The sequence below is a fragment of the Batrachochytrium dendrobatidis genome (assembly GCF_000203795.2).
Source record: "Batrachochytrium dendrobatidis JAM81 unplaced genomic scaffold BATDEscaffold_7, whole genome shotgun sequence".
Taxonomy (NCBI): Eukaryota; Fungi; Chytridiomycota; class Chytridiomycetes; order Rhizophydiales; genus Batrachochytrium; species Batrachochytrium dendrobatidis.
Window position 1 is genome coordinate 1,117,230 of NW_006281105.1, and position 26,539 is coordinate 1,143,768.

Genomic DNA, 26,539 nt, shown 5'->3' on the forward strand with positions numbered 1-26,539 from the left:
CATGGCAACAGCACTAAAAATGAGTGAATGTCACGTGGAAATAGTTTGCAAATTCAACACGCCAAAAAAACAAATGAATGTCACGTGGAAATAGTCTATAAATTCACACTAAATTTAGTGCTTGTTAGCCAACAATTCTGCCATGCAAAGCCAGCAAGCTGCTGTCCAGCGACTTGGTTCTATTCGATCGTCCATCTCGCAGATTCTAGTCTCTACCTCGTTTCTTGTAATAGTTGAGTCTATGTGTACAGCCTCTTGTCCTGTCTGCTGTGATATGGCTTATTGCACTATATGTAGGGCAATAAGCCATTCAATTAGGGCTGAATTTGACTTTTAATTATGGCTTTGATGGGATTGCCAAGGCTAACCTTTGAACATGTCACAACTCTATCCACATAAACTTTTTACTGGTATGCATAATTAGGGACTCTCAATTTATGGATTTCTACCTGGCACTCTGGTCCGACCAAGTGGATCGTATTGGGGAATTTACCGCATTATTATTAATGCCATTATGGCTGGTATGGCTCACCGTCGTTGCATCACCAATTTCCGCGGAATATTCTATATTGCATTAAACTCTGCTGTGGAATTAACCGCCATTGGAATTAACTTGAGAAACAATATGATGAGCGACAGTGGATGTGTAAACGATACTCGATGCAATGAAGATAAATATGGCGAGGGTGTTATTCCAAGATACACCAGCATTGCTCTTTTCGTAAGCTTTTCATTAATATGTTGATATTGATTTTGTTCAACTCTTTCATTACATTAAACTCCTTGCCAACTTGATACTTTTGCGTAGGGATTGCCATGGATCATTAATGTCGGATTAGTGATTTCAATTCTAGTGCTGCTTGCCAGGGAAGACATTGCAAGAAATACTCTTTGGCCGCAAGGCCAAGTTCCTAATGCCTACAATGTTGTGTCTGTACCTACCACGATCGTTACTAATCCGACCCATGGCCCGGTCAATGGGATCATTCATGCTGGCCCCATGACTGTTGCTTTTGGACCAACTGCACCAGCAATGCCTCCATCTAACCTTGGATATCCACCTTTACATCAACCGTATTCACCACCACAACCCAATGGGAAACCACCATCTGAAGCTGCCTCGCCTTATTTCAAAAACGATTCCTCATTACCTCCACCATATGAATACAATGCAGGCTCATCGTCTGGTCCTCCACTGCCACAACGACGGTAGCAAATCTTGCAGAGTTTCATATAAATTCTGATATTCCAGCAACGATTACTCGTTAAAACAGTGACGGTTCAGTCAATAACAATAAATAATGTGTTGCTGTGGCCAATCCAAAAGATTATACTTTTATGAGTAGATTGAATCCATTCAAATACTAAACGAATTGCAGGAGAGCATCGCGCAGTTTGGGTTGGCAAGCTTTACATCAAACATCCGATCCACTATCAAGGATCTGTCAATAACAGCAAGACTGACAAGCACTCGTGTGGAATGCCTACGTTTGAAGCCTTGTCTGTAGACGACAGTCCTTCTGGTCGCACTAGTCGCATCAACAGTTACAACAGCTCGCTTCCTCGTCATACTCCCATCGTCGCATCGAGACCTGGCCCAATGCATCCGATCATACAGTATATTTATGCCATGTTCTCTGCCTTGGCTGCCTTTCTAGTGTCGTTGCGTCCGTCCTCTTCCAGCTCGATATTTTCTCAACAGGCTTCTCTGCTCATCAATAATCGTCAATACAAAGTTGTCAAGCAGCTCGGTGAAGGTGGATTTAGTTTTGTTTTTCTAGTCAAGGACATGTCTCGTCTAGAGGCCAATACATCTCCAACAGACGGACTGTTTGCTCTGAAGCGGATCGCTGTGCAGCTGCCCGAGCATGAGGAGCGACTCAAGAATGAGATTGCCGCACATGGTTGTGTGAGCGACTCTCCTTTTGTGGTGAAGCTGGTCGACTCGCAACGCATAACAGATGCCAATGGGAGTGTCACGGAAGGTCGTCTGCTGCTGCCTTACTTTAAAAACGGAACAGTTGAGTTTGTATCGAATCAACTGCTGAGCCATGCCAATGCTGTCTAGACATTCCTGACTAAATACTATTGTTTTTGGGTTTAGATTCAAGACATGATTGATAAAACCCCTGTTGGAGAGTTTATTCCACTTGATCAGATTCTTCGTGTTGGCATCGATATCTGCAAAGGCCTTCAGGCTTTCCAGTACGTGTCCGGCACTCTCTTTTATACAATCGCTTATACGTTGCTCATTTTGTTTATTTTCTTGTTCCAGCTCAAGAACTCCACCTTTGGCATTTAGAGATCTCAAGGTGTGTTCTGTTTAGCGTCATGTCAACATGACAAATGCATCAACTGCTTATATGTTATATCTTTCAGCCTGCCAATGTACTATTAGGTGACCATAATAATGCAGTACTTATGGATCTGGGATCCGTGGCATTGGCACGTCTTCAGATTAAATCTCGTCGTGAAGCTGTCGCATTACAAGAACTATGCGCAGAAACAGTAACTGCTCCATTTCGTGCTCCAGAATTGTTTGATCCAGCTTCAGACACTCTCATCACAGAAGCTGTTGATATTTGGTAATCTTGGACATATGTTTTTTATTGGGCTCGACAAAAATCACTGATGCTTTTTATTAGGGCCTTGGGATGCACTCTGTATGCAATGGCATATCGCACATCGCCTTGTAAGCTTACCTTTTAGATCAAATTCGAGTCATCTGAAACGGTGATTGACACTTATTTTATTCATCATTTCTTAACATTTGTAGTCGACGGTACAATGACGGCAGTCATAAACTGTAAGCTTTTGTTTCCACCCAATGATCCGTACGGCCCACAGTTTCGCGCAGTCATGGAAGGCATCATTCAAAGTAAACCCACGTCGCGTCCTTCAGCAAATCAGGTCGAGCAGCTGTTGACACGATTTCTAGGCAGCGTCACGGTGCAAGTGTAATCTCTGCGATGGTGTATGGTTCCAACATGTTTAAAGTTTGGAAAAGTTTTAGATGGCCTGCTTTAAATAAATAGGTGCTTGAAATGAGGCAGAGATGAAACCCGCTTATTCCATAATCTACCAATATTTGAAAACCACATCAAGAGGGATGGTTGCAGGCAGTCCGTGAGACTATACGGCTGCACCTAGACTAAACCATTGTCATAGTGCACAATACATGTCCATTCTCATATTTATGATTTCATTTCAAAATAGTGTATCATAAAGCCAATTGCCATTCACATTAGTGTGTCAGTTAAATAAACATTACTGTTTGTGTATCGCTCTGATACCACACACCCATATTTTCATCACTCATGCGTGTAACGACACTCAGTAGTTCACTCATATCAACCTGCTGAGATCCAACTACACTCTGATTAATTTGATCCATAATATCAATAATGGATATTTCGGGCTGAATGGTGTCATCTTGCTGTTGAGAGCTTTGGTGTCGTTGACGGACTTGTCTTAACTGGTTACGAATCTGATCAAATCTAAACATCAGGTTAGTATCATGATCAACAAGTGCTGCATTTAAATAAACTTTGCACAGTCCCATTTACTGTTTCAATTGGTCATCAATTTACCTAGCAACAGGCAGCTGCGTAAGCAAAACGTTGGACGCAGCCGTGGTTCCAGACGCAAACCCACTTCCTGTATGAGCACCCGCGCTTGACTGGGATACATCAACAGATTCATCCACCATCATGTCTGAATCTGCAGCATCAAGCAGCTCATTAATACGAGATGAACCGCCTGCAGAAGACTGCATAGCTTGGCCATTCAGACTAGCATATGCAGTCCCAACAACAGAGGACTGATCTGTGGTCACTGTAGTGCCTGCAGTACTGCGAGCACCACGGCGAGTAACAAGTGACGACACTGGACGGGTTTCCATCGTGTTTGTGTCGGAATCGTCATCAGAAGAGTCATCGGCACCATGAGTTGTCTTGGCTCTCTTTTCCCTAATCTTGGGCTTGACTTCTTTGAACAGTGCAAAAATAAGAATCTCGTAGGCTGTTTCGGCATCAACCTACAGCATTTCAATGCATTTTATCAAATAAGCATAGTACATATACCACAAAATTGTTTTATAGATGACATATATATGTACAACTCACTAGCTCGACAGTCTTGCTTAAACGCGACTTGGCGTGAGCAGTGGCTAAACGAATAAGAGTTTCTAGCGTACGTGGTGTAAGTGGCATAGTCTAACATGGAACATTAAGTAAGTATCTATATACACATCAACAAGTCATTCTAGGTATGCAATGGATGATCCAACTCACCCTATATTGATCCTGTTTTCCATCCTCTCGAGACCGTAGCTCGGCATACCTAGTAGAGATGTAGTCACACACCTCTTTACTAAGAACTGGGCTGATCTTGTTTTTTGCATAGAAAATATACTTTTTCAAAAACGGTATAGATAAAATCTCTACTTCTGCCTTTTCTTTACGACGGCGTGAAGATCCACGCGGGGTAGCAGTATTGGGTCGCACACCCACATGAAGCATTTCGTTGTATGCTTGGAACACAGGCGTAGCTTCGGGGGTTTTGTCAGCCGCAACACGAGATGAAAAAATAGCAGAACTCATGGACTGCATAGTGGCATCAGAAATGGGTGAGCCTTCTTCAACACCTTCGGGAATAAATCGGTGAATACGAGTAATGTGATCTGAAATAGCACGATTGAATGTATTATCGGTCTTGTCAAGCACCACAAAGACCAAATCAAATCGAGAAAGTAGCGAATCTGGTAATGTGATGTTTTCAAATGGTTTTTTTTCATCGAGATACTACATGTACCAATATAGTGATGATAAGCAGACACATTGTAATTTAGTTACATAATCAAACGCTTGTATTGTGAAAAGTACAAGACACCATAAATAACTCACAGTTCCAAATGCTGGATTGGCAGCAGCCAATACGCTGCATCGTGCATTAAGTGAAGTATGAATACCCGCTTTGGCAATCGTGACTGTCTGTTGCTCCATAACTTCGTGAATGGCGACACGATCCACATCACTCATCTTGTCAAATTCGTCAATACAGACAACTCCTCGATCAGCTAGCACCATGGCACCAGCCTCGAGTGTACGCTCACCTGATTATTTGATAGTGTATGAAAGGCAAATAGATGAGTTTCTGCACTTGATGTCCTACCAAAGCCTGCCAACCAGACTATAGATTGCATAAGCATACCTGTCTCCTTGTCCTGAGTGACAGCGGCAGTCAATCCAACACCAGAAGAGCCACGACCAGTGGTTGCAATGGCAAGCGGTGCAAGATTTAATACAAACCGCAGCATCTGCGATTTACCCACAGATGGATCACCAATTAACAGCATATTGACATCACCTCTCAAATGAGTACCATTTTCAAGATTCTTTTCAACACCTCCAAGCATAAGAAGAAGCAGTGCCTTTTTGATATACTCATGACCAAAAATGGAAGGGGCCAGCGACATGGAGAGTAGAGAAAATGCATCCTTTCGTTTAGCAATTTTACGAATTTCACGAGCGTCGTCTTCTGTAATAGTGGGTTGATGAATCTCCTTTTCAAGAAGGGTGATGTGGTTGGCAAGAATCATAGACTTGAATGTGGCAGATACAGACGCCGCATGTTTTCCAATAGATCGATAGGTTCCAACCAAACGAACACGATCACCAGGCTTGACGTGGTCAACCAAATCATCGTCCAAGATTACGTCTGTTGGACGCGGAAGTTGTCCAGCTGGAGATCGTTCTGGCATTTCTTGAATGCTCATGGTTTGGTAGTCCCTGTATGTTGAAAACCCAAACTCTGTAGTCAATGGACGACCCTCATTGTCCTAGTGGTATCAAGCATGAATGTGCAGACAAGTTGGTATATCAAGATATTAGTATATTTAATGACATGACCAGCAGTGATATAAGATGTATTAGTCACCTCTTTTGGATACACAGATCCAGTAGGGACAGCATTCTCTAACGAAGTACCGTCTCTGTATTCTCTGGAATAAAATATTTTTGTTTCCTCGCAGTAATGAACACTTCGAGCGACTTTTGGACGAACAAGCGAGCCTAAAAATGCAACATTCAGCAAATCCAATCCAATAGAATTTTAAATGATTAGAATTAGCTCAAGCATGTCATCAAGACAGTGATTTTCAAACCATACAGAAATAACAGTTAAATGGCAACTCACATCTGGTGACGATTCCCTCCAAACAAACAATAGTTCCGAGATGCATTGCAGATAAACTACGAGGAGATACATTATGCTCTCCGAAAGCACCGTCCAGACCAATATAAAACTTAAGTTGGGACATGTCTTGTTCTGGATTCTGATCGCTCCAAACAGCCTTTGCAACATCGTTTAATGCCTTGTCAAAGGGAGGTAAAAACTCCATTGGAGATTGCAATAAACTAAGAGATAATATGCAGTAACAAGTACGGAACTGTACAGTAAGTCACTAAAGTATGATGATCAATGGGAAGTGTTCATGGCAATTACCGACCCATCAGCATATTCTCTGTTGTGTTGTCGGACATGATTGATGTTGACAATCAAGCGGCGATTTCCCTTTTGAACCATTGTTACGATTTGGTCCTTGTATTGGTTCTGTCCATACTATCGAGTATAGAATCAGAAATCAGACAATAATTAGAAATCGAATATAAAACAAACGATCTTGAAGACTGACTGAACATCAAGACAATAAAAGGGAGTTTCATATCTAATCGACTGCATTACATCTTCTTCGAGCAGTTCTTGAAAGAAACGAGCTCGTTCACTAAACACTTCATCCAACGAAACTGGCTGTACTGGAGCAGCAGCCATAGCATTCATATGAGTAGTCATGCTATTAGATTACGATCGTCTTGAAGTTGAAAGGAAAGAAATTTACAGAATCTGAATTCACGACAGTAGAAACTGTTCAAGTTATTTGACATGCAGCATCGCAGTGGCCACGACGACACTTTGAATAGCGTGAAAGTATTCCAGCGATTGTTGTTGTTGGCTGAACAGTCGCATTCGTCTCATGTTTGCATCGATTTCTTGCGTCAAGCTCATGTTGAACTGTTGATGGCAAGACCATCACTTTCTGTGTCAATCCCATTACAATTACAGTCTAATTCTACTCTACATTACTCGAGTGATGTACTGTCTTTTAGGTATTATCAGGACTGTTGTCAGGAATTGTTGTCAGGATTGTTGTCAGGAATTGTCAAGACTGTTCGGACATGCCATATTAATACAGTTCATTGCTAGTGCCAAAGACTTGGATGAAAGAGTCAAAGCAAGATTGGGTAATCAAACATCTACTGGATTCCATTCTACAGAAATCAGTCTGGATACACTTTTGGAAGAGGTAGTGAGTTCATGTTGCCATCATTGGATTGAACTCGAGTAATAATGTCCGATACTTGTTTCTATGTTGCAACTAGTCTGTAGCTACATTCGATCCAGAATCAGAAATTGCATTGATGCAACAAACTGTGTCCAAGGTTGACTGGATTGACTCTCTATCTCCTATTGTTCATACAACATGGTAATACTCGACTTTTATAAATTGTCACTTGCTGGTTTTCATGACTATTATAACTGGTTTTATCAAATTTTCTTGTCCGATTCTGGCAATCATTCAGTTCGTATCAAGATTCAACCATCACTCATCAGTCTCGCGATAGATCAACTGTTCATTCTATGCATACTTTGCATCCGGAACCTCTTGATCAATATCAAGGTCTATCCACTCGCAAGGTACATTCAAACATCATTTATTATGATCTTCACATTATAGATCATTGTAATCCATAATGTATTGACTGGAAACCATCACTATTAATACATATAGAGACCTGCATCAAGTTCAATGCATAATAAACAACCTGATCATGATGTGCGCGGCCAGTATACACGCGAAACAATGGACGACTTCAACAGCAACCAAACCCATATAAATTCATCCAAGCAGTCGGACTTTATGACTGCTCGAACTAAACTGGTATGCGATCAAGTCAAGGCTGGTAAAATGGACCTCGCTTCTGCTCAAGCTGCAACCAAATCAAAATCACTTGGCGCAACATTTCCCAAAAGATCAAAGTTTATTTCACCCATGCTTGGAAACAAGTCAAATTCCAGGTATATCTGTTTTGGCATTCACGGCAAATTAAACTTTGTCAATTGGAATCTTCATGAAACTCTTGCTATCTAGCCAAACCTAAACTATGTGATTTTAGTTCCCAAAAGTCAATTCCAGACTCTCCTCCAGAATTGATTGATGAGCGACTCAAAAATATCGATCCGCAAATGATAGAGACAATCAGAAATGAGATTATGGATCATCTTCCTCAAGTATCATGGTATGTCTCGTCGTATATGTAACAGTACGCACTAATTTATATGGCGTGCTAATGATTCATCAATTTACTCGTAATCTGCTTCTATCACATAAAGGGATGATATTGCAGGCTTGGAACATGCCAAGAAATCTATTCAGGAAATTGTTGTATGGCCTATGCTAAGACCCGATATTTTTACTGGGCTTCGTAAACCTCCCAAAGGTAACACTTGATATTTCAAATAACCCTTGACAGAAACTCATTATTATCCTGTATATTGATACTACCTAGGCTTGTTGCTTTTTGGTCCTCCAGGAACAGGTGAATTTAAACCTGAATACTTGAATTATTTGAAACCATATCAGTATGAATCTCATTCACTCTATATTTTTATGATTCTTCAAACACTCGCGACTAGGCAAAACAATGATTGGTAAATGCATTGCCAGTCAAGCCAAAGCAACTTTTTTCAACATCAGCTCTTCTTCACTCACTTCAAAATGGGTGGGCGATGGCGAAAAAATGGTTCGAGCACTGTTTGCTGTTGCTCGTGTTCACCAGCCTAGTGTGATTTTTGTCGATGAAATCGATTCTCTACTGACACAAAGAAGTGAAGGAGAAATCGAATCCACCCGACGGATTAAAACTGAATTTTTGGTAATTGGTCACATCACATCTTGAACTCCATTTCAAGACTGCTCAACTCAGTTTACACTGTATGTTGTTAGGTTCAATTTGATGGATGCGGAACAGATGGGGACGATCGTATTTTAATGATTGGTGCAACTAACCGACCTCAAGAGATTGACGAAGCAGCACGTCGTCGATTTCGCAAGAAATTGTGAGCTACTTTTGTTTATTTTGTACAACGTTGTCCATACTGCATTTCTTTAGCTGTTGACATGGTGATTTGAACACAATGTTAGGTATATTCCGCTACCAGACGGATCGGCTCGAGAAAAGATTATGGAAACATTGATGTGCAAACAGGTTCATGCACTCACACCCGAGATGATTCAAGATATTGTCACACGAACAGACGGATACAGTGGTTCAGATATGGATGGCTTGATTCGTGAAGCTGCGTTAGGTAAATTTGAGTTGAACTTTCCCAAAGCATGAGGGATTTCTGCTAACTAAATACTCTATCCAACATGTACTGGCTGTTTTGATGGATTGGCTTCAATACATTGTAAAAAGGCCCAATTCGGGATATTAAGGATATTGCATCGATAAATGCGGATGATGTAAGACCAATGCTACACCAAGATTTTCTGTGTGCTCTTACTCAGGTGCGGGCAAGTGTATCAGAAAAGGATCTAGAGTTTTATATCGGATTCGATAAAGAATATGGAAGCAGCTCCTTCCAGAAAAGTTGATTGCTACTGAATTGCTTGATTAGAATAAAAGTTTTTGTAAAGTATAATGATTGCCATCCAATTGTAATTTTACCGCCGTATTCACGTACATTGGACTACTTTTTGTGATTGCTTGGAATAAACAATAGTTGACTATTTGCTCCGCTTCCTTGGTAAAAATGGACTGTCTATACCTTGCAGCATTGCTAATAGTTGACAGATCATGTTGAATCATTGAATGTGCAACTTTTTCAAAGAGTTCAGAAAACACAATGTTGTCCAGTAGATTGACACCCTTATTGTGCTCCATTCTACGTGAATACGACTGTACATGTCAATCTGTAATATATGCATATGGCTATCCAGGAAATCCGGCATATGTTAAGCACTAATTTAGCTGCTTCAGTTTATAAACAATTTTGCGCTTTTTAAGAAATAGCCGACTGTTTTCTAAACATAAGCAGACAAGAATATTGCTCGTATTTTGCAATGTAAAGTATTTACGTTTGTGTAGTGGCTCTATTTTCAAATGTTTTTTCGCCAATTCCTTCCGAATTATAGACGACAACAGAGAATGAGAACGGAGAATAAACTGAATGAGAATAAAATTGCAAGCAACCCATCCACCTTTTTCACCAGTGTGTATCGTGTGTTTAAAGAAATACTTGCATAAAATGCATTCAGCTACACCTTGTGTATGGCTGAGTTTATTTTTGTTTAGTGGATTTGCTTTGCAAATTTTGGTAGATTGTTCATTGATTTGAATGGCAGGATCGTCTATTGCTCGTGTCTTGTGTACCGCGACGACAATCTGACTTGTGTCAACATGGCCAGTTTACTAACAATCTGATTCTCTCTATTCAATATAGGATGTTATTGGTTTGGTCTTGCTCTGACACGGGAGTTTCGGTGTTTTGCTCCACTTGTAGTTTACGCCGATCCAAGGCAATCGTGCAGTTTTACTAGCGGAGAATTCATACTGTCGGAGTGCTGCAACAACTGCTTGCTTGATGTTATTAGAGTGCTATCAAAGCATGTAAAAACTGGGTTGTTGGAATAGGAATGTATTTTCTGCGTTCTCATCCTTTTTGTCTCAAGCCGTAGTCTCGCCACCACCGCCAAATACATACTACATGTTGAATGCTATGTTTAGCCACTGACAACCCACTCAACCTTGTTTACTCCAAGTCTGAAAAAAATTGAATCCCAATGAATATAAAAGCCAAACGATTTAATTAAATATCTACATCATCAGTTCAATCGAGTTGATTCACGTAGACTTTCAATTGTTTTTCATAGTATTCCAACTTTTTAGATAAGATGCATTTTGTAAGTGTTTTTGTTTCGGTCATGGCCGTCATGTCTACTGCCCATGCTGCGAGCGTGCCTAGCAACTTTGTGAGCATTCAAAAACGATCCGATTTCAATTTCAGCGATCTTGGCGATATATTCGGTAACATCGCAGGCAAAATATCCAGTGCGATTAAAGATAGCAAGCTTGGCAGCTCCAGTGCAGGACAAAAAGCCAGTAAAATTATCAAGAACCTTGAAGAATCCGTCAAAGGAGTTTTCGGTATCGTCCAAACGAGTATAAACAAGCATAACGGTAAGATCAGCGATGAGGAGACCGCCAGTGGTATAATCGGCGCAATTGGAAGTATTGGATCATCAATCAGCGATGCTGTTGGAAATGGTCTTGACTCGGAAGACGAAAAATCATCTGCCAAGATAGCTGGCGGCGCTATCAAGATGATAACTGGCGTTGCCGGTGGAATTGCCGGATCTGTTGGTAACGACACCACACAGAGCCAAGATGGACCCAATCAAACCGAGGCTCTACTTTTTACCAGTACTGTGAGTACCAGTACTGCCGAATCATCGCCTACTCGTAGATCCCGGAAGCGTAAAAGTCCATCCAAAAAGTCTAATTCTGCTCCCAGCGCTACTAACAGCAGCAATTAACGATTCTGACAACAACTTTTGAATATATACTCTGCGACTTTCCAAATTGTTAGTATCTCCATTTTTGTTGAATCTTTTTTATATTTTTTGATGTTATTTCGATATTCATCACAATGTATTTCAAGTGCTATATGCACTCTCGTTCAAAACCTATTAAAAATAAAAAAAATAAGTGTTTCATTTATAAAACGTCAAGCAATTCTTTATTTTCAAAAACCAATCTTGATGAACCGAGACTTTCAAGGCAAAATATCCATCAACTGCTTCAATACTTCTTTAAATGGAAAGACCGGGTCATTTAGATCCAACGATCCAGAATACTGCTCAAGAAGCTTTTGGCGTGTAGGTACGCCCATAGTCAAACCTTTTGCACTAAACGTACTAGTTCGAGTTAACATCTCCTTCACCTGCACATGAGCATCATCCACGATCATATCATCACCGGTGTGCTTTGGGGACAATGCTGCAGCTTCAGAAGCAAGCACATCAATGGATTTTTCTGCATTTTCGTTATCCATCAATACTTGAATGAGAGGTTTAAGGTGAGGTGCAATGCGTGTAACAAAATCTGGCTCAGTGGCCATAAGGGTGCGTAGCAATAAACAAACGTTGGTCTTTGTTTGAAGAGAATATACGGTTGGCTCAGTCAGAACAGAAGATCGAGGTGAGGTACTTGTGGACCGGTCCATAGAAAGTGGTTGAGAGAGTTTCACCTCGGAATCAGTTGGTGTATAAGCTGCTAAACCGCTTTTAAGTATTTGAAACAAGGTTGGTATCAAAGATGCATTGAATCGGATAATCTTTGAAGTAGATGCCGGATGCACTAAAAATAATTCAAGTAGACAAGGTTAGTGATGTATCAGGTAGTTGGCTTATCAAGCATAGAATGGCAATGTGCTTACTCGAGCAAATCAATGTCAGTGCCACGATGCCCTCATTTTGAATCATTGGAAATACCTGTCCTTCGATAGGAAGCGCATCAAAACGAACATGATGATCTTCAACAAATTCAGTATCACCAGTAGGCGACGCTTGGTTTGGCTTAGTAAGTGTTGCACCTGTGACAATCTGTACAAGCGGAATAATACAGTTGAAATCAAATAAAATATTTAGGAATTGCGTAGCTAACGAGTTGTATATACAAGTAAACGAATAAACTCATTAGTCAGCAAGCCATTTAATGCATTCTCAATCGCTCACTATTGGTATTCAACATATACACACCTTTAGTACGGTGAATTGCTCTAACAAGATTGGTAATGACACGTCCACCCTCATTGCGAATGCCAGTATCATTATCAGCAGTAGCTTTCCAGATGAGCGAAACAAATCGACCAAGTGGTGAAATTGGATTTGAGCTGGGTGCCGTAAGATTCGCCAGTGTGGTGTTTTCAGCTGGAACAAGACCGGTCAATAGTCGATACACATTCGAGTCTACACAGTATGTGCATTAGCAAGTACTCGAGCCGTATATTCACTCAATTAATGGTCGACATTATTTACCATTCATGCCAGCGGTCAAGTTTTTAAGCACGCCAATACAGCTATAATGAACAGGCTTAAGATGTTCAAACTCAAACAAGGAAACAATACGTTCAATCGTGCCAATTGATCCCAATACTGGACGAACAGCGGCTATATAGAAATCAAAATAGTTGTCAAAACAAGGCATTACAACACTATTCATTCTTCACTATACAGTAGCTTACCAGCAAGGGATAGATTTTTTAGTGCACCAATGACAGCATGGAGCACTTTGATACTGCTTTTGGCTTCTTCGTAAGCACCACCCACTGTACGAAGATGATCTACCTCCAGCTTTAAAAGAGCAATCAATGCAGATCCAGCACGATGGTGCTCAACAAGTTTTAAACAGGTGGCGTCTACCAAAATTAATTCCAAAAAGTAGTCATATTGCAAATTAGTGAGTATAAAGCATCAAGAGCCAAGTGACAATGCAGCCAAAAATAAGCATGAATAAATTTGACATACCACTACGAGCAAGATTGCCAATGCTAAGTGCACCCGACATGCGAATGTCCTCCTCCACCTTGTGTGTGCTAGAATTGAGACCGCAAATCATCCATGAATGAAATCGAGCAATGATTGAATCCTGCTGAACTAGTTCCTTCATATTTTCATCTATTTTTCAAAAAGCATGCCAATGGTTATCTAAGATACATTGGCGTAGTGTATAAATACTTTCAACACAACTCAAACCGGTATACCATTCATTGTTACTGTGATCACTACACGTGCCATGGCTTTGCGAATATGAAAATAACTGATATCACTATTTTCATCGTCTTTAGTTTGAGTAGCATGCTTGCAGGTTGGCTGGTGATCAACAAAATCAAGCAAAATAACAAGCTGATTCTTGACGAATATTTCTCGTTGAACACTTTCTATATCGTAGTATGTTAATGAGTAAACAATGTGTCGGTTTGCATACAAGACACATAATGTAGTCAAGGCAAGCATTACAAACCAATTTACCTTTTTCACCAATCGTTTCCAAAACAATGGCAAGACCATCAAGCATATTCATGGCGCGATCATACTCGTCGGAAGAAACTGTTGGTCGCAAAACAATCTCGTGCATTTTTTTGATCAATCCAAGAATCATGACAAGACCGTTTTTCTGGATGAGTTGAGCTATTCCAATTTCTAGTAGAATGGATTGCAGATTTCAAGACAAGGTCAGCATCAAAATGATTGATTAGCTAGAGTTCATTTGAAGCATGCATTGCATACTCATTTACCTGGCTCAACAAGATTACTTAGTGCGCGAATTGCAGATGGAAATGCATTCTCCAAAGCTTCATCAGCACAAGGCGTAACATCAACCTTGTCCAGCAATTTCAGCAACAATGAAATGGCATCTGCATTGACCATTTCAGTCTGAATGAATTCTATTTCCGTAAAAATTGATTAGATTTATAGTAAACAGATTAGGATGGTTTGAAAAACAGTCAAAATATTGCCAATCAAGACTTTATACCATTGTCCATACTAATGTTGACCAAAGCACCACATGCAGTTTGGATCACCAGTGAGTTGACGGAAGAAAGAGGCAGCACTACACTGCTAGCAGCACCTTTCAACTCTCCAATAATATCTCTATTGGATTCTACAGATTTATATTTCAGTATGGGATTTTAAAATGTCAATACGCCTCATCCAAAGTCTAATTGCTTAAAAACATTGAAGAAACAGTTAAAATATACCATGATCAAAGCACAGATTAGCAAGTGCTCGAAGAGTTTGAACAGTGAGCTCATCCATTGGATGAGCAGCCGTGGAGGACAGTAAATGCTTGGTGCTCTGAGAGTGTAGATTAACCAGCATAGGAATACTTTTCATCTCGGCAAAACTCTGCCTGGCAGGCTCTGTATGAATATGAGTTGTATGGATCAGTGAATTGACTTGTAGAAGGACTGACTAATAGCACAACACACTACCATATTTAGCAACCTCTGCAATGAGTTTGGCTAGAGTGATCGCCAGTTGCAGATGTTTAGATGAATCTGGTAAATTCAAGTCGGCGGCAGTCAAAGTTTCTAGCGAATCCTTAAGAAACCTAAACACTCCAGCCTGAGTGGATAAAGCTTCTCGAGCAGCATCTAAGACAAATATTGGATGATAAATCACACGATAACCAATTCAAACGGCTGTTCTCATTACTGATACAGTGCCATACACAACAGTCTGTTGATCCTTGTCAAGCATATTCATACCGTCTTTTGGTGTCAATGCAATGATATCGGCGGTGATTGCATCCAAGTCTTGTACAGTATCTACAAAATAAACAAGTCAGAATACTGCGTTGTGTACAGTTGAAACAAGACAGTCTAAATGGTTCAAACGACTGTGATCCCAGTAGCAAGGGGTTGTCATCCAGTTTCTTACTCGTCATTGGTCGTGTGTAAATCTAACGGAAACTCGACTTCAAAATTGCATTCAGAAATAACACAATTCATTCCAGTTACAAAAATGTGTTCTGGTTCGCATTGATTCATGATCAACTTTTATGCTCGCATCTCGTCTACAATATTCTACGTGTTTCAATCAGTTTTCACACATGTCATTGTGTGGATAATGACCTGATATTGCAGTTCTCATCCAAAAACAACTCATTCAATAATACATTTTTAAATATAAAGTTGGTTCATTGATGTTAAAGAATAAGCAGATCCAAAACTGATTTGGGTGTTGCTTAAATCAAATAGAATATATACTGAATAGCAGGTAACAATCACTCTGAAGAATCGCTTTTAAACGCATTCTCAGATGCATCGCCATCAGATTGCTCGTTAGATGAATCGCCACTAGACTCCCCATCAGATCCGGTGCCATCATCAATTTGGCCTGCAATAGTTCCTGCAGTTTTAGTAACTACATCAATCACTTTGCCAGCCGTATCAGCTTGTTGACTCTGTGTACCGGAAGTATTACCTTTTATCGTATCAGAGATGCCTTTACCAACTTTGCCAAGACCACTAAGAATTTTTTTGGCAATTTCTTTAGGAGATCCGCCATTTTTGCTAGCGTCAATACTATCCTGAATTATACTAAACAAGCCTCCAAAGATAGAACCAATGCCACCATCTTGGGGATTGCGTTTGGCCAAGTTGACAGTATCAAAGTTTGAAGTAGCAGGTACAACCAAAGCTTGAATAGATGAGGTAGCAGCAATAATTGAGATAAAAAGTTTGACGAATTGCATATTGATAAAGACGTGAGGAAATACAGTTGAGCAGGCGTAAGCAAATGGTAGACTGAAGATAGAATGTGTAGTTACAAAATATAGAACAGATGCGAGTATCAAGAGATTGTCAGTTAACGAGTCATTGCATACTTTATGATCAGCTTTTATTAAAATCTTTGATTACAACACTCGCCACAGACTGAGCAAGTCAACACGTTTCGGGCTTGTTTGTATAAACTTTCTAAATTTGACATTCAAGAATATAGCCAAACATCAGTGCTGTTTGACTACAGTTGAACGAATGCACTCTCGCCTTGAATGGGTTTCAGAAAAGGGTTACACAGTCTCACACTTGAAGGGTTTTGATACCTTTAGTCATGATCACTACAGACTAAACTCGAGATATTCATTAGCCAGTACTACCATCATGTACTAGAACCAAAGGTGGCTCAAGTGGAGGCTCAAGTCATTATCTTGAAAGGCACCCTTGAAGCCGACTTTGTTTGTCATTGCAGAGGCATGAAAATCTTGTACTGATAAACTCGATCTTTAGTGGCCAACGTGTGATGGCTTGGAGTGCTCTTGAAGTGCTCTTGGATCGACTCGTGGCTGAATTTATGCTATTTATTGTTTTTGTAGATGCACTCGATTGCCATTCCACCCGAGCATAATTTATATTAGTGCTTTGATATGTCACCCACTCAACTTTAACATTAGTTATAATAAACAAAGTCTTTAATTGGATTGCAATCCTTTAAGAAATTCATCCACATGCATGTCGTCATACTGACTTTCATCCCAAAGACCTTCCAGATTCTCGATAGCCTTCTTGGCTGAAACAGGCCCGCTTCCTGCATCACCTGCTTTCCCATATGTATCCCCTCTACCGCCCTTTGCATCTGCGTCTAACGAGAACAAGTCCAAGATCTGTGAAGTATCCATACTGGCAATTCCAGTGTTTTCTTGATTGATCACCGAAGATGCAAGATTGAGCTTGAACTTTTGTAATCCCATAATCTTCTCTTCCAAAGTACCACGTGTAATTAATCTGTATACATTCACTACTCGTTTTTGTCCAATTCGATGGACTCGGTCCATAGCCTGAAGATCCTTCATGGGATTCCAATCGTGCTCAACAAATATAACTGTATCGGCTCCCGTGAGATTGAGTCCCAGTCCACCAACGTGTGTGGTTAGCAAAAGAACATCAATCGATGGATCTTGGTTAAACTTGGTAACAAGTTCGTGTCGTTTGATACCGTCCGTGGTACCATCCAGTCGCATGTACGTGACGCTTGGCATGTGCTTTTTGAATAAATCGTTTTCAATTATATCCAGCATGGGCTTAACTTGTGCAAAGATAAGAACACGATGTGGTGACGTAGCACTTGTACCAGCAACAGAATCCGTTAGTACCATACTACTCGATCCTTCAGAATGGTTTGAAGCATTGGTCATTCCAATTCCACAATCTTTCAAAAGCTGCTGCAACGCCATAATCTTTGGCGAATTCTCAACATCATTGATAGATCGTCCCTCTGCTTTGAGTTTAGCAGCAACTTTTGGGTATTGCGGATGGTCTTTTGTCAATACCAAAGAGGGGTGATTGCATACCTTGCGTAGATACTGCAACGCCTGGAATACATGCTGGTGCACAACCCCTCCACCACCTGATTTCCCTTTAGGATTCTTTGTCTCGCTCTCTAAATCGTTGGCAACACTATCGCGCACCTTACTATGTGAAAACTCATCATACAGCATCTGCTGTATATCCCCAAGATCGCAGTAATAATCCTGTATGATTTTAGGCGGAAGATCGTCCAGCACATCTTCCTTCATACGACGCATAAGGAAAGGTAGAACCTGCTTATGCAGCGCTTCAAGCGCCAATGATCCACGTTCTTGATCTCTATTACTAGCCTTTGCATCTCGAGAGGCAAGAATCGGTTTGCCAAATCGGTCATTAAACTGCTGCTCCGTGCCCAAAAATCCAGGCATGAGAAAGTCAAACAGTGACCACAATTCAAGGACATTGTTTTGAATAGGTGTACCAGAGAGAATAAGTCGATGCAGCGCAGGAAGAAGTTTGATTGATTTTGTCAACTTGGAGTTTGGGTTCTTGATTACATGACCTTCATCCAACACTAAATAGTTGAATTGGAATCCTTGTGCTAACAAATCATCAATGTCGCTCCGTACAATCTCGTAAGAAGTAATCACCACGTCAATGTAACCGCTAGCGTGAGAGCCATCGTCTTTGCTACTGCTATTTTTGGCCAAATCTTGTTTTGCTTTCAGCACGTCCTTGGCCAATATCTGCCGCAACCGACCTCGCTCAGCCTTGTCCCCAGTATACATGAACGATTTCAAGAACGGTGCATATTTCTTGATCTCAAAAAACCAATGTCCAGTCAGAGACACAGGACAAACAATCAGCGACGGACAATGTGCTACATCCGGTGATTTCGCCAATTTAAACTTTTCTGCTCGATGATGATGATCGGCTGCAATCATACAGATAGATTGCAGCGTTTTTCCCAGCCCCATATCATCGCAAAGAATACCGTGAAGACCATATCGGTTCAAAAATGCCAACCAACTGACTCCCTCCTTTTGATACTCTCGCAGTTCGGCAAGAATATTAACGGGAAGATCAAAGTCGGCCACTTTTTCTGTACCAATCAACTGTCCAATAAATTTACGCTCTACAAGTTTGTTTCGAGTCATTTCGGGTGTAAAGCCCTCTGTGTCTGGAACTCCACTTTCCAGCGGTGCAAGTTTTACCAATTGCGCAAATACATTTGTGGAGATGAACCGGACGGGTTCGGATGGATCTGACATGCGACCAAGTAGTGGGACAATCAAAAACACAAGATATGGAAGAACATGATCTTGCATGTTATACACAACATGGTGAATACACTCTACAGCCCCTTGACGATTCAATTCGTTTGTCAAGTCGTTTGAAAAAGGAAGAACTTTATCCAAAAGCACCTTGATAGCCTCCACGCCAATTACACGACACAGTGAAGCAATACATTTGGCAGCCAGATATCGACAGAGTGAAAGCGAAGCACGCAAACAGTGACTAACAGGTATTGCCAATTTCAGCAATTGTTGATTTACTGCTACATGAGTGTACTTGACAATCACAGACAAAATATGCATGCTATCAAGCAGCGGCTGTGTTTGTGGATCGTCCGGATCAAGTTCAAATGTAGCCACTTGGGCAGTATGGGGATGAGATTGCGTAAATGTTAACGAAACAGAAACAAACTCCCACAACTTTGGCAAAGCAGTTAACACATCTGCGCCAAAACATTTGCAAAGACCCTCCAGAGCAGCCTCGGCACCGCGACACACAACCATTCTAGAATGACGCTGAGCAGCATCTTCTGTAGCTTTTGCAGCCTCAGCAATAGCAGATGCAGCGGCAATGTCCATGGTCTCGCTGGTTTCAGTCGATGCACCACCAGCAAGCTTCTTTTTTCTTCCACGTCCTGGACCAGCCGTAGACTTGCCAATATTTCCACTAGATTCACCATCTTTGTTTCCGTATTGTCGAACAAGTGATAAAATGCCATCACGATCGCGTAGCACCTTTGACTCGCCTACTGTATCTGGATCTGAGCATAAAAACACGCACAAATTCTTGACAATTTTGTCTACAATCCCGGAACTTTTGCCTTGTTCACTGCCAGTTCCAGACGCAATGATATTCAATTGGATCATTTTTGCCACTGACTCGGCGCCGCGTCTTTGCATTTGCACATTTTCCTCCATCTTGACGGAATTCATCAATGCTCGAATAATAGGATTAAGTTTTGGAGGAAGTTGTCCAAGTGACACTACGGCAGAAGCCATGGCAGCTAGTACCTGCGTCTCGTGTTTGGTTTGGGCACCTTTGAATAGACCCAATGCATTTTGTATATGCATATGACGCTCCACTAACGGCGCCGTATCCGTTACTGACTGAATAAACATAGGGTACAACGTCTGCAGAATGTAATCGCACACTTGTAGAGTGAAAACTGGTCCTAGAGGACCATTGGCTTGAATGTACTGTTGCTGCTGCCCGGTATAGCTATTATTGGTGTTTGAAGGTAGTGGTGGTAAAGGTGGAACGATTCCCAGCCCAGAATCTCTTGCAATCCGAAACAGAATTAAGCACTCTTGCCATACAACACTTAGCGATGGAATCAACTCCAGATATAGCAATGACGTGCCACTATTGGCATCAATCAATTGCTTGTTTAGCATTTCGCATAAGCGAACTGCAAGAGGTTGAGAAGCAAGTGGTGACAGATCAGTGGGATTTTGAAGCCGCCATTCTCCTGCCCATTCTTGAACAACAATACTTCCAAAAATACGATGAGCTGCCCACGCGCTACCAATATATCCAGTAAGCAACTCATCACATTTAGCATGTATATTTGGCAGTGAAACCTTACACAAAGTATGCAGCATGGCCCCAATAGCAGTTGCACCAGCAATGCGACCATACAAAATTGCGTCTGAGGAAACTACAGTAACATCCTGCTGCAGCATGGAACGATCGTGTAATGAAATATTTGGAGCATTTGCCCGACTTGCGCTTAGTTGCTGTGATGCAGCTTGCTCTGCAGCATTTACTTTGTGGTTTTTTTTATTCTTTACTGATGCACCTTTGCTAGCAACAGTAGTTGCAGATTCAGACGGCATTCTTTTTTGATTATTGGATGACGTGAATTGAACAAACAGCTGCTGATCCAGGGGAGTTCCAATGGGTGTCATTAAAAGAGCAAACAGGTTTGGTAGCACACCTACAACACCCATAACCAGTTCAACCGATGCAGCGTCACCATTGAATTGTCTTAGTATCAACCGTGCCATACGAATCCACAGTGCTAAAGACATGTCCACGCATTTTGTATTTTCTTCCAAAACAAAGTTTTGATACACAAGTTGGAGTAAGTCAGTCGAGATCCAGTTGATGGACGATGACAATGTGTCTTGCTCAGATAACTCAACCAAGGTGGTAAAAGTTCGCAGCACGGCTAGTCGAACAGATGTAATGGCGTGACGGAAAAAGGGAAATAGTTGAGGAACCAAACTTTGAAAAAAGTTGCCTGCTTCTTTGCGCATGATGGCAGCAATTTGTGGCTTGGATACCAAATTGGACAAAAGATCCATCACATGTGATGTAGCAGATGTCAAGTCATCCAGCTCATGCAAAGAATCCCAAAGCGACATGACCAAAGTGTGAAAAACAGTTTCAATAGGCAAAAGAGATACCACAAGATCTGAAACAGGAATAAGAGCAGATGATGCTACTGCACGTACTTCGTCATTGTGATCCTTGAGTCCATTTAAAATTGCTGCATAAACAGGCGACAGCTCTGTTTCACGATTAGCCGAGACAAGGACTTTATCCAACAGATCTTTGCGTACAGCCATCCAAAATTTAAGTCCAATTAGTGCTGAATGACGAACCTCCCATTGGCCATTTGAAATGGATGTCAAAGCAGTATTTGAATCGTCCATACGAACAAACGACTCGCCAATCAAAGGCACAAACCCTTTGTTGACAACTAACAAACACAAGTCAGAATCTGCATACTGCATTAGCGCACCAAGCGTTTGAGCACATGTTTCACGCACAGGTAAAACTGCTTGATCGCCAACAAAATCTGCAAACCGATCGAGAGCAAGTACACACAAGAGACGAATAGCAAGATCTTCGGTCCAAGAACGATGTCTAGCAGCATTTGCAGCACGAGATAAACCAGCTATACGACCTAATCCCATTCCATGTGCTTTGAGTAGCTCACGAAGACCAATGGCTGCTCCGTGACGAAATTCCCATACGGGGGAAAATAGATCAAGAGAAAGCTGTTCACAAAGACCTTCAAAAGGCCATTCATCTCCAAAACTATGTACTCCAAGAGTGGCAGCATCGACTCCCTTGTGCTCCACAATTACCTTTCCTGTTGTGTCTGTCTGTGCATTAGTAGTGGTGGATAAGTCTGGCGCGTCTTGAAAGGTGGACGAGCCAAGGCCGCTATCCTCTTCCATTTTGACACTGGGGCCGCTATCGCCTATCCGTCTTTTTTTAAGCAAAGATGATGATATATCCATCATTTGTGAACTATATCAGGGTTGTAAAATAAAGCAAATGTTGGTATAATATAGTGCATATACTATCTGATACACAAGGTCCTATATATACATACCTATCCTTTCCGCCAGATTTAGCAACCATTTTGGCTTTGCGCTTCAGCCGATTTCGTTCACGAGCACTCAAGCCGGCATACGGATCTGATGCCTGTGTGTCATCTGGATTCTGCCTATAGATTTTGAAATCAAACCAAATATAAATGAATAAAGTATATCGCTTGGAAATGCCATCATAATGCATGGTACTATATACTTGATTTTAGTTGACGCCTCCACAACCTGTGTAATTGACAGTTTGGTTTCAGTCTGAGCAGTAGAATGAGATTGTCCACCCAAGTCTGTTTCTTCAACAAAACTGACTATTGGATCAAAAATCGCAAACGTAAATAAAACCAGAAATAGTTAGTATATATTCAAAAACGTCGCAGTCACATAAAAGCTAGTTTACCATCCATAAATTGGGTGGCCAGACCCAATCGTTCACGTAATTGTTTTTTTTGAAACACCAGTCGCTCTTTTGGATCCATTCCACTTAGATCGACATCAAACTCTCCACCTGAACTAGCTACTAGAACAGCCCCTCGATCAACAACGGTTGTAATGTCAAAATTATTGAATCCTAGTAAAAGTTCTTCAAGATCAGTTGCAGCAACAGCGGATTCAGCTGATGCTTCAGAGGTAGAGTGAGCGGTTGGTGATGGTGGATCCCATTGAGGTACTGCCGAAGCTACAGCATTTATGGCATCACCCGCGGCCACTCGGGTTTCCCATGACTTGCTGCGGAGGTAAACGAGGATGCGCGAGAGAAGATAGTAGAGATCATCAGGATGCTGCTTTTGCACTTGGCCAAGTTGTTTTGCAGCTGTAGACCTGACTGAAGCGGTCGAGCCTGTATCTAGCAAAAGAACCAGCCGATCAAGTCTACATTAAGCATATTAGTATATTTTAAGGAATAGTTTATAGTGTATATTTTGGGAATTGAACCAGATCAGATAAATGGAATGCGAATTCACAAGGTTGGCAAATTCAACCCAATGCTATTGCTGGGTTGAATCTACGTTGAATCTGCTTGTAAACTGGCTCATTAGAACGACCAATTATTGGAATTGATGTTTCGCTCCAATCGAAACTGCAGCAAAACCACCATTGCCATACAAGTATCCGCATTTAAAAGTCTGGCAAGATAATTGGACTGTAGAGAATATCAGCCAGTTTATACGGTTTTTAGCAGCATATCTTCCTTCTAAACTTTCCGAGTAGATGGCAAAAACAACCTAGACTCGTATGATCTAAACATTGCAAATTCAAGAGTATAACGAGGATATATCCAAGCACAAGCAAGGCCATTGACCCTTAATGTGTGGTTTCAAGAGTGTTAATTGTGCAAGATGAGCATTACCTGGTAGCCATAAGCTGATGATTGTAGTCGGCAAGAACTGCTTCAGCCATTTAGAAAATTGCAACTTTTATTTGATCGCGTTCGATCATTGCTTGATTCTCACCAGCAAAAATGCATTGAAATTCTGTATAGAATAAATCAAAAAGTATAAATTGAATACAATTAAAATGTATTGTAAAAGGTGTGTTGCTTTTGAGCAGATATATATGCAAAGACTATCTAGATTCATTCAACAATTTCCCATGGCCCCACAAGATGCACTGGCTTCCATCGAAACTTCTGCTGCTACACTTGATGCCTGTTCCATAATACGTTCAATATCTCCATCTACTCCCAACTCTTTAGATTGGCGTTCAAGCTCGCTTTTCAAAGCATCCACCTGTGCTTTTAACTCTCGAATATAATCTGCTGATTTGAACAGTATGGCACTTTTGCTGTGGCATCCACCTGTATTACCAGGTCCAGTTGAGACAGGCGGTGTGTTGGCAAGAAATGGCGTTAGATCCACAAGAGTCTGGAATCCAATCCGTATTAAATTACGTCTTTTTTGCTCAGATACAACATGATTGAATCTCTTTTCGTCTTCAGTGAGAAGATCTCGTTTGATTTGCTTGCGCTTAGAAACTGATGTGACGGGTTGTTCTGGATCGGGTTGTGTTGCTAGTGAATTTTGATTCATTGTATTTTTAAAAGGTTGTGTTGTACCTTGCGATGTATCCTCCTCATCAAATGATGCTGCTTTTGACAAGTTGGTTTTGATTTTGGATGTTTCTGATACGTTTTTGAATGATCGTGATGCCTTTCTAGTAGCTGGTATAGATGTAGGTAAAGCATGCACATTACCTGTGTTCGCTGCAGCTACAATAGTAGTTTCAATGATGTGATCAGATGCCATCAGATCTGGAATTTGTGGTGGATCTGTCGCCATAGCTGCAGATTTTGCCAAAGAAGAGCGACGTGCTCTACCCTTTGATCGTGTAATAGCTGGCATAGTGCAAGATGCTGTTGTTTTTGAAGGTAATAAAGCAGATGCAAGACTAGTGCTTGGCAAGACTACTGGTGTTAAACTCTGTGGTAAAGCAGTCGAAGTCACTGTATTGAGTTGCAAACTAGCCGTAGGCTCTGACTCGCTTGCTGGATACCCTTGACTATCCATTCGATCATTGCCACTCGATGCAGTAAACAGCGGCCGTTTTTTGCTTACTAGCAATGGACCGAGCATTTGGTCATCGGACTTTCCAGAGATATCAGGAGTGGGTATCAATGACCCGACTTGTCCAATAGGTGATACAGATGCAGAGGTTTTGCTGGATGAAGACTGAAGCATATATGGAGTTTCTGTTCCAGAATGTGCAAACAATCTATTCACGGCAATTGACGCAGAGTCATTGTGAAAGCTAGACATGAGCCCCGTTGGATGGTTACCAAATGAATGAGCATTACTATTATTAACGGGAGCCAGGCCGTCATTATACAAGGCAGAGTGATTGCTGCTGGTAATATTGCAGTTTCCATTGTACAACATGTTTTTACCCTGTTCAGTGGAGCTGTTGAAAGACATATTAGCAGAAGGATTATTGCAGGAAGCATTGAATTGATTAAAAGTTGAGTACGACGACTGTGGAAGGAGTTGCGGACTAGTATTGTTACTATGTGCAGTAGGGACTGCAGAAACAGGTCGAGTATGACTCCCATATGTAATCTCAGTGCTTGCCGAGGAAGGAGCAGTCATGTCCAAAAAGCCATTGTCGAGATCACTACCACTATTACTCACCAGACCATTCAGAAACTCATTGAAAAACTTTTGTTCGGAAGCATCCAAAAGACCGTTACCCAAGTCAACCCCAAACAGACCTTGAGTAGCAGCAAATGGGTCATTGTCGACGATGCTGCCAAACATAGCATGATTATGGTGGCTGGTCGAGTCGAGAGTATTGAAGGAATGCAAGTCATGGTCTATGGAAAACGACTGTGCAGGCAATAGATTGGATGAGGACGATTGCCATGAAGCACTGCAATCAGAGAGTGAATTGGCTGCAGCAATGGAGTTCATGTGCCGGACGGGACCATTAGAAAGTGGAATGACCGGCTGTGATGGAATGTAGGCCAAAGCAGCTGCAGTGGTGCTCACTGGATGAGAAAAGGCGAGCTTTGATTGCATGATTAATAGACTAGAAAGGGTCTGTTGATGGTCTCAAGTAGAAGGTATGAGTAGCTGCTGTCAATCTGGTAGTTGCAGACAATCCAGCGAGCTCAACACAAATGATTTTACAGCAAGACTGGCTGTGAACTAGCAGAATGCTGTATTAAAATAGATGGCAGTAGCAACTGTCCTGAATGCAAAGTGAGAATCAACTAGTTCAAGTGGCTAGGCTTGCTGAGTGCATTCAACAAGAAATAGCTAAACGACCAAACTGCAAGTTTATGCAACTTTGTTTTTGCTCAACTTGATATTCTATTCAAAACACTGGATAGTCCACAGCACTGTCCTCACCCACCGCTAATAGCTGTGGATGCTTTATAGTAAGTTGACTCTCGAAACTTGCCGTGGCCAGTGCTGTTTGTGTATACTCTACTTGGGACGCTGTGCAATCAAGGCTTTTATCCTCCGCATTCAACT

At 41.3% G+C, this 26,539-nt stretch overlaps 9 protein-coding genes across 9 annotated transcripts; 4 read left to right on the plus strand and 5 right to left on the minus strand.

The window, feature by feature from the left end:
- Nucleotides 1-142: 142 nt before the first annotated feature.
- Nucleotides 143-1,322, plus strand: BATDEDRAFT_89208 (uncharacterized protein; the record flags this gene model as incomplete). Its single annotated transcript, XM_006679618.1, has 3 exons — nt 143-232; nt 425-721; nt 809-1,322. The coding sequence occupies 3 exons, from the start codon at nt 143-145 to the stop codon at nt 1,211-1,213; spliced, it is 792 nt and encodes a 263-aa protein (XP_006679681.1). The 3' UTR covers nt 1,214-1,322.
- Nucleotides 1,323-1,429: 107 nt separating this feature from the next.
- BATDEDRAFT_33346 (uncharacterized protein) lies at nt 1,430-3,058 on the plus strand. Its single transcript, XM_006679465.1, has 6 exons — nt 1,430-2,020; nt 2,105-2,205; nt 2,276-2,312; nt 2,380-2,585; nt 2,646-2,692; nt 2,777-3,058. Exons 1-6 carry the CDS (start codon nt 1,481-1,483, stop codon nt 2,959-2,961), a joined length of 1,116 nt encoding a protein of 371 aa, XP_006679528.1. The 5' UTR covers nt 1,430-1,480; the 3' UTR covers nt 2,962-3,058.
- Nucleotides 3,059-3,586: 528 nt separating this feature from the next.
- On the minus strand, nt 3,587-6,831 carry BATDEDRAFT_11933 (uncharacterized protein; the record flags this gene model as incomplete). Its single annotated transcript, XM_006679290.1, has 9 exons — nt 3,587-4,036; nt 4,125-4,214; nt 4,293-4,802; nt 4,905-5,113; nt 5,212-5,839; nt 5,938-6,071; nt 6,196-6,416; nt 6,509-6,612; nt 6,745-6,831. The coding sequence occupies 9 exons, from the start codon at nt 6,829-6,831 to the stop codon at nt 3,587-3,589; spliced, it is 2,433 nt and encodes an 810-aa protein (XP_006679353.1).
- A 1,440-nt stretch (nt 6,832-8,271) lies between these two features.
- BATDEDRAFT_12021 (uncharacterized protein) lies at nt 8,272-9,715 on the plus strand (the record flags this gene model as incomplete). The annotated part of the gene is made up of 7 exons (XM_006679299.1): nt 8,272-8,357; nt 8,452-8,558; nt 8,628-8,657; nt 8,755-8,993; nt 9,065-9,177; nt 9,263-9,426; nt 9,537-9,715. Coding segments are annotated over 7 exons (918 nt in total), but the record flags the coding sequence as incomplete, so codon positions are not given.
- Nucleotides 9,716-11,044: 1,329 nt separating this feature from the next.
- On the plus strand, nt 11,045-11,656 carry BATDEDRAFT_89457 (uncharacterized protein; the record flags this gene model as incomplete). Its single annotated transcript, XM_006679619.1, has 1 exon — nt 11,045-11,656. One exon carries the CDS (start codon nt 11,045-11,047, stop codon nt 11,654-11,656), a length of 612 nt encoding a protein of 203 aa, XP_006679682.1.
- A 178-nt stretch (nt 11,657-11,834) lies between these two features.
- BATDEDRAFT_33348 (uncharacterized protein) lies at nt 11,835-12,657 on the minus strand. Its single transcript, XM_006679466.1, has 2 exons — nt 12,559-12,657; nt 11,835-12,479 (listed from the first exon to the last, which is right to left on the minus strand). Exons 1-2 carry the CDS (start codon nt 12,602-12,604, stop codon nt 11,896-11,898), a joined length of 630 nt encoding a protein of 209 aa, XP_006679529.1. The 5' UTR covers nt 12,605-12,657; the 3' UTR covers nt 11,835-11,895.
- Nucleotides 12,658-15,810: 3,153 nt separating this feature from the next.
- On the minus strand, nt 15,811-16,528 carry BATDEDRAFT_35331 (uncharacterized protein). The gene has a single exon (XM_006679519.1). The coding sequence runs from the start codon at nt 16,380-16,382 to the stop codon at nt 15,912-15,914; it is 471 nt and encodes a 156-aa protein (XP_006679582.1). The 5' UTR covers nt 16,383-16,528; the 3' UTR covers nt 15,811-15,911.
- A 551-nt stretch (nt 16,529-17,079) lies between these two features.
- Nucleotides 17,080-23,969, minus strand: BATDEDRAFT_35332 (DNA-binding ATPase; the record flags this gene model as incomplete). Its single annotated transcript, XM_006679520.1, has 5 exons — nt 17,080-22,491; nt 22,577-22,690; nt 22,774-22,879; nt 22,969-23,441; nt 23,920-23,969. The coding sequence occupies 5 exons, from the start codon at nt 23,967-23,969 to the stop codon at nt 17,100-17,102; spliced, it is 6,135 nt and encodes a 2,044-aa protein (XP_006679583.1). The 3' UTR covers nt 17,080-17,099.
- Nucleotides 23,970-24,125: 156 nt separating this feature from the next.
- BATDEDRAFT_89214 (uncharacterized protein) lies at nt 24,126-26,080 on the minus strand (the record flags this gene model as incomplete). Its single annotated transcript, XM_006679692.1, has 1 exon — nt 24,126-26,080. The coding sequence occupies one exon, from the start codon at nt 26,078-26,080 to the stop codon at nt 24,149-24,151; it is 1,932 nt and encodes a 643-aa protein (XP_006679755.1). The 3' UTR covers nt 24,126-24,148.
- Between the last annotated feature and the right edge of the window lie 459 nt (nt 26,081-26,539).

What these genes read in the sequence shown, in the direction of transcription:
- BATDEDRAFT_33346 (XM_006679465.1), top strand. Translation starts at nt 1,481, where the DNA reads ATGCCTACGTTTGAAGCCTTGTCTGTAGACGACAGTCCTTCTGGTCGC. An exon ending in ACAGAAGCTGTTGATATTTG is followed by an intron (nt 2,586 to 2,645) that starts GTAATCTTGGAC and finishes GCTTTTTATTAG; the next exon opens with GGCCTTGGGATGCACTCTGT. An exon ending in GGCATATCGCACATCGCCTT is followed by an intron (nt 2,693 to 2,776) that starts GTAAGCTTACCT and finishes TAACATTTGTAG; the next exon opens with TCGACGGTACAATGACGGCA.
- BATDEDRAFT_35331 (XM_006679519.1), bottom strand. Translation starts at nt 16,382, where the DNA reads ATGCAATTCGTCAAACTTTTTATCTCAATTATTGCTGCTACCTCATCT.
- BATDEDRAFT_33348 (XM_006679466.1), bottom strand. Translation starts at nt 12,604, where the DNA reads ATGATTCAAAATGAGGGCATCGTGGCACTGACATTGATTTGCTCGA. An exon ending in ACTGACATTGATTTGCTCGA is followed by an intron (nt 12,480 to 12,558) that starts GTAAGCACATTG and finishes AATTATTTTTAG; the next exon opens with TGCATCCGGCATCTACTTCA.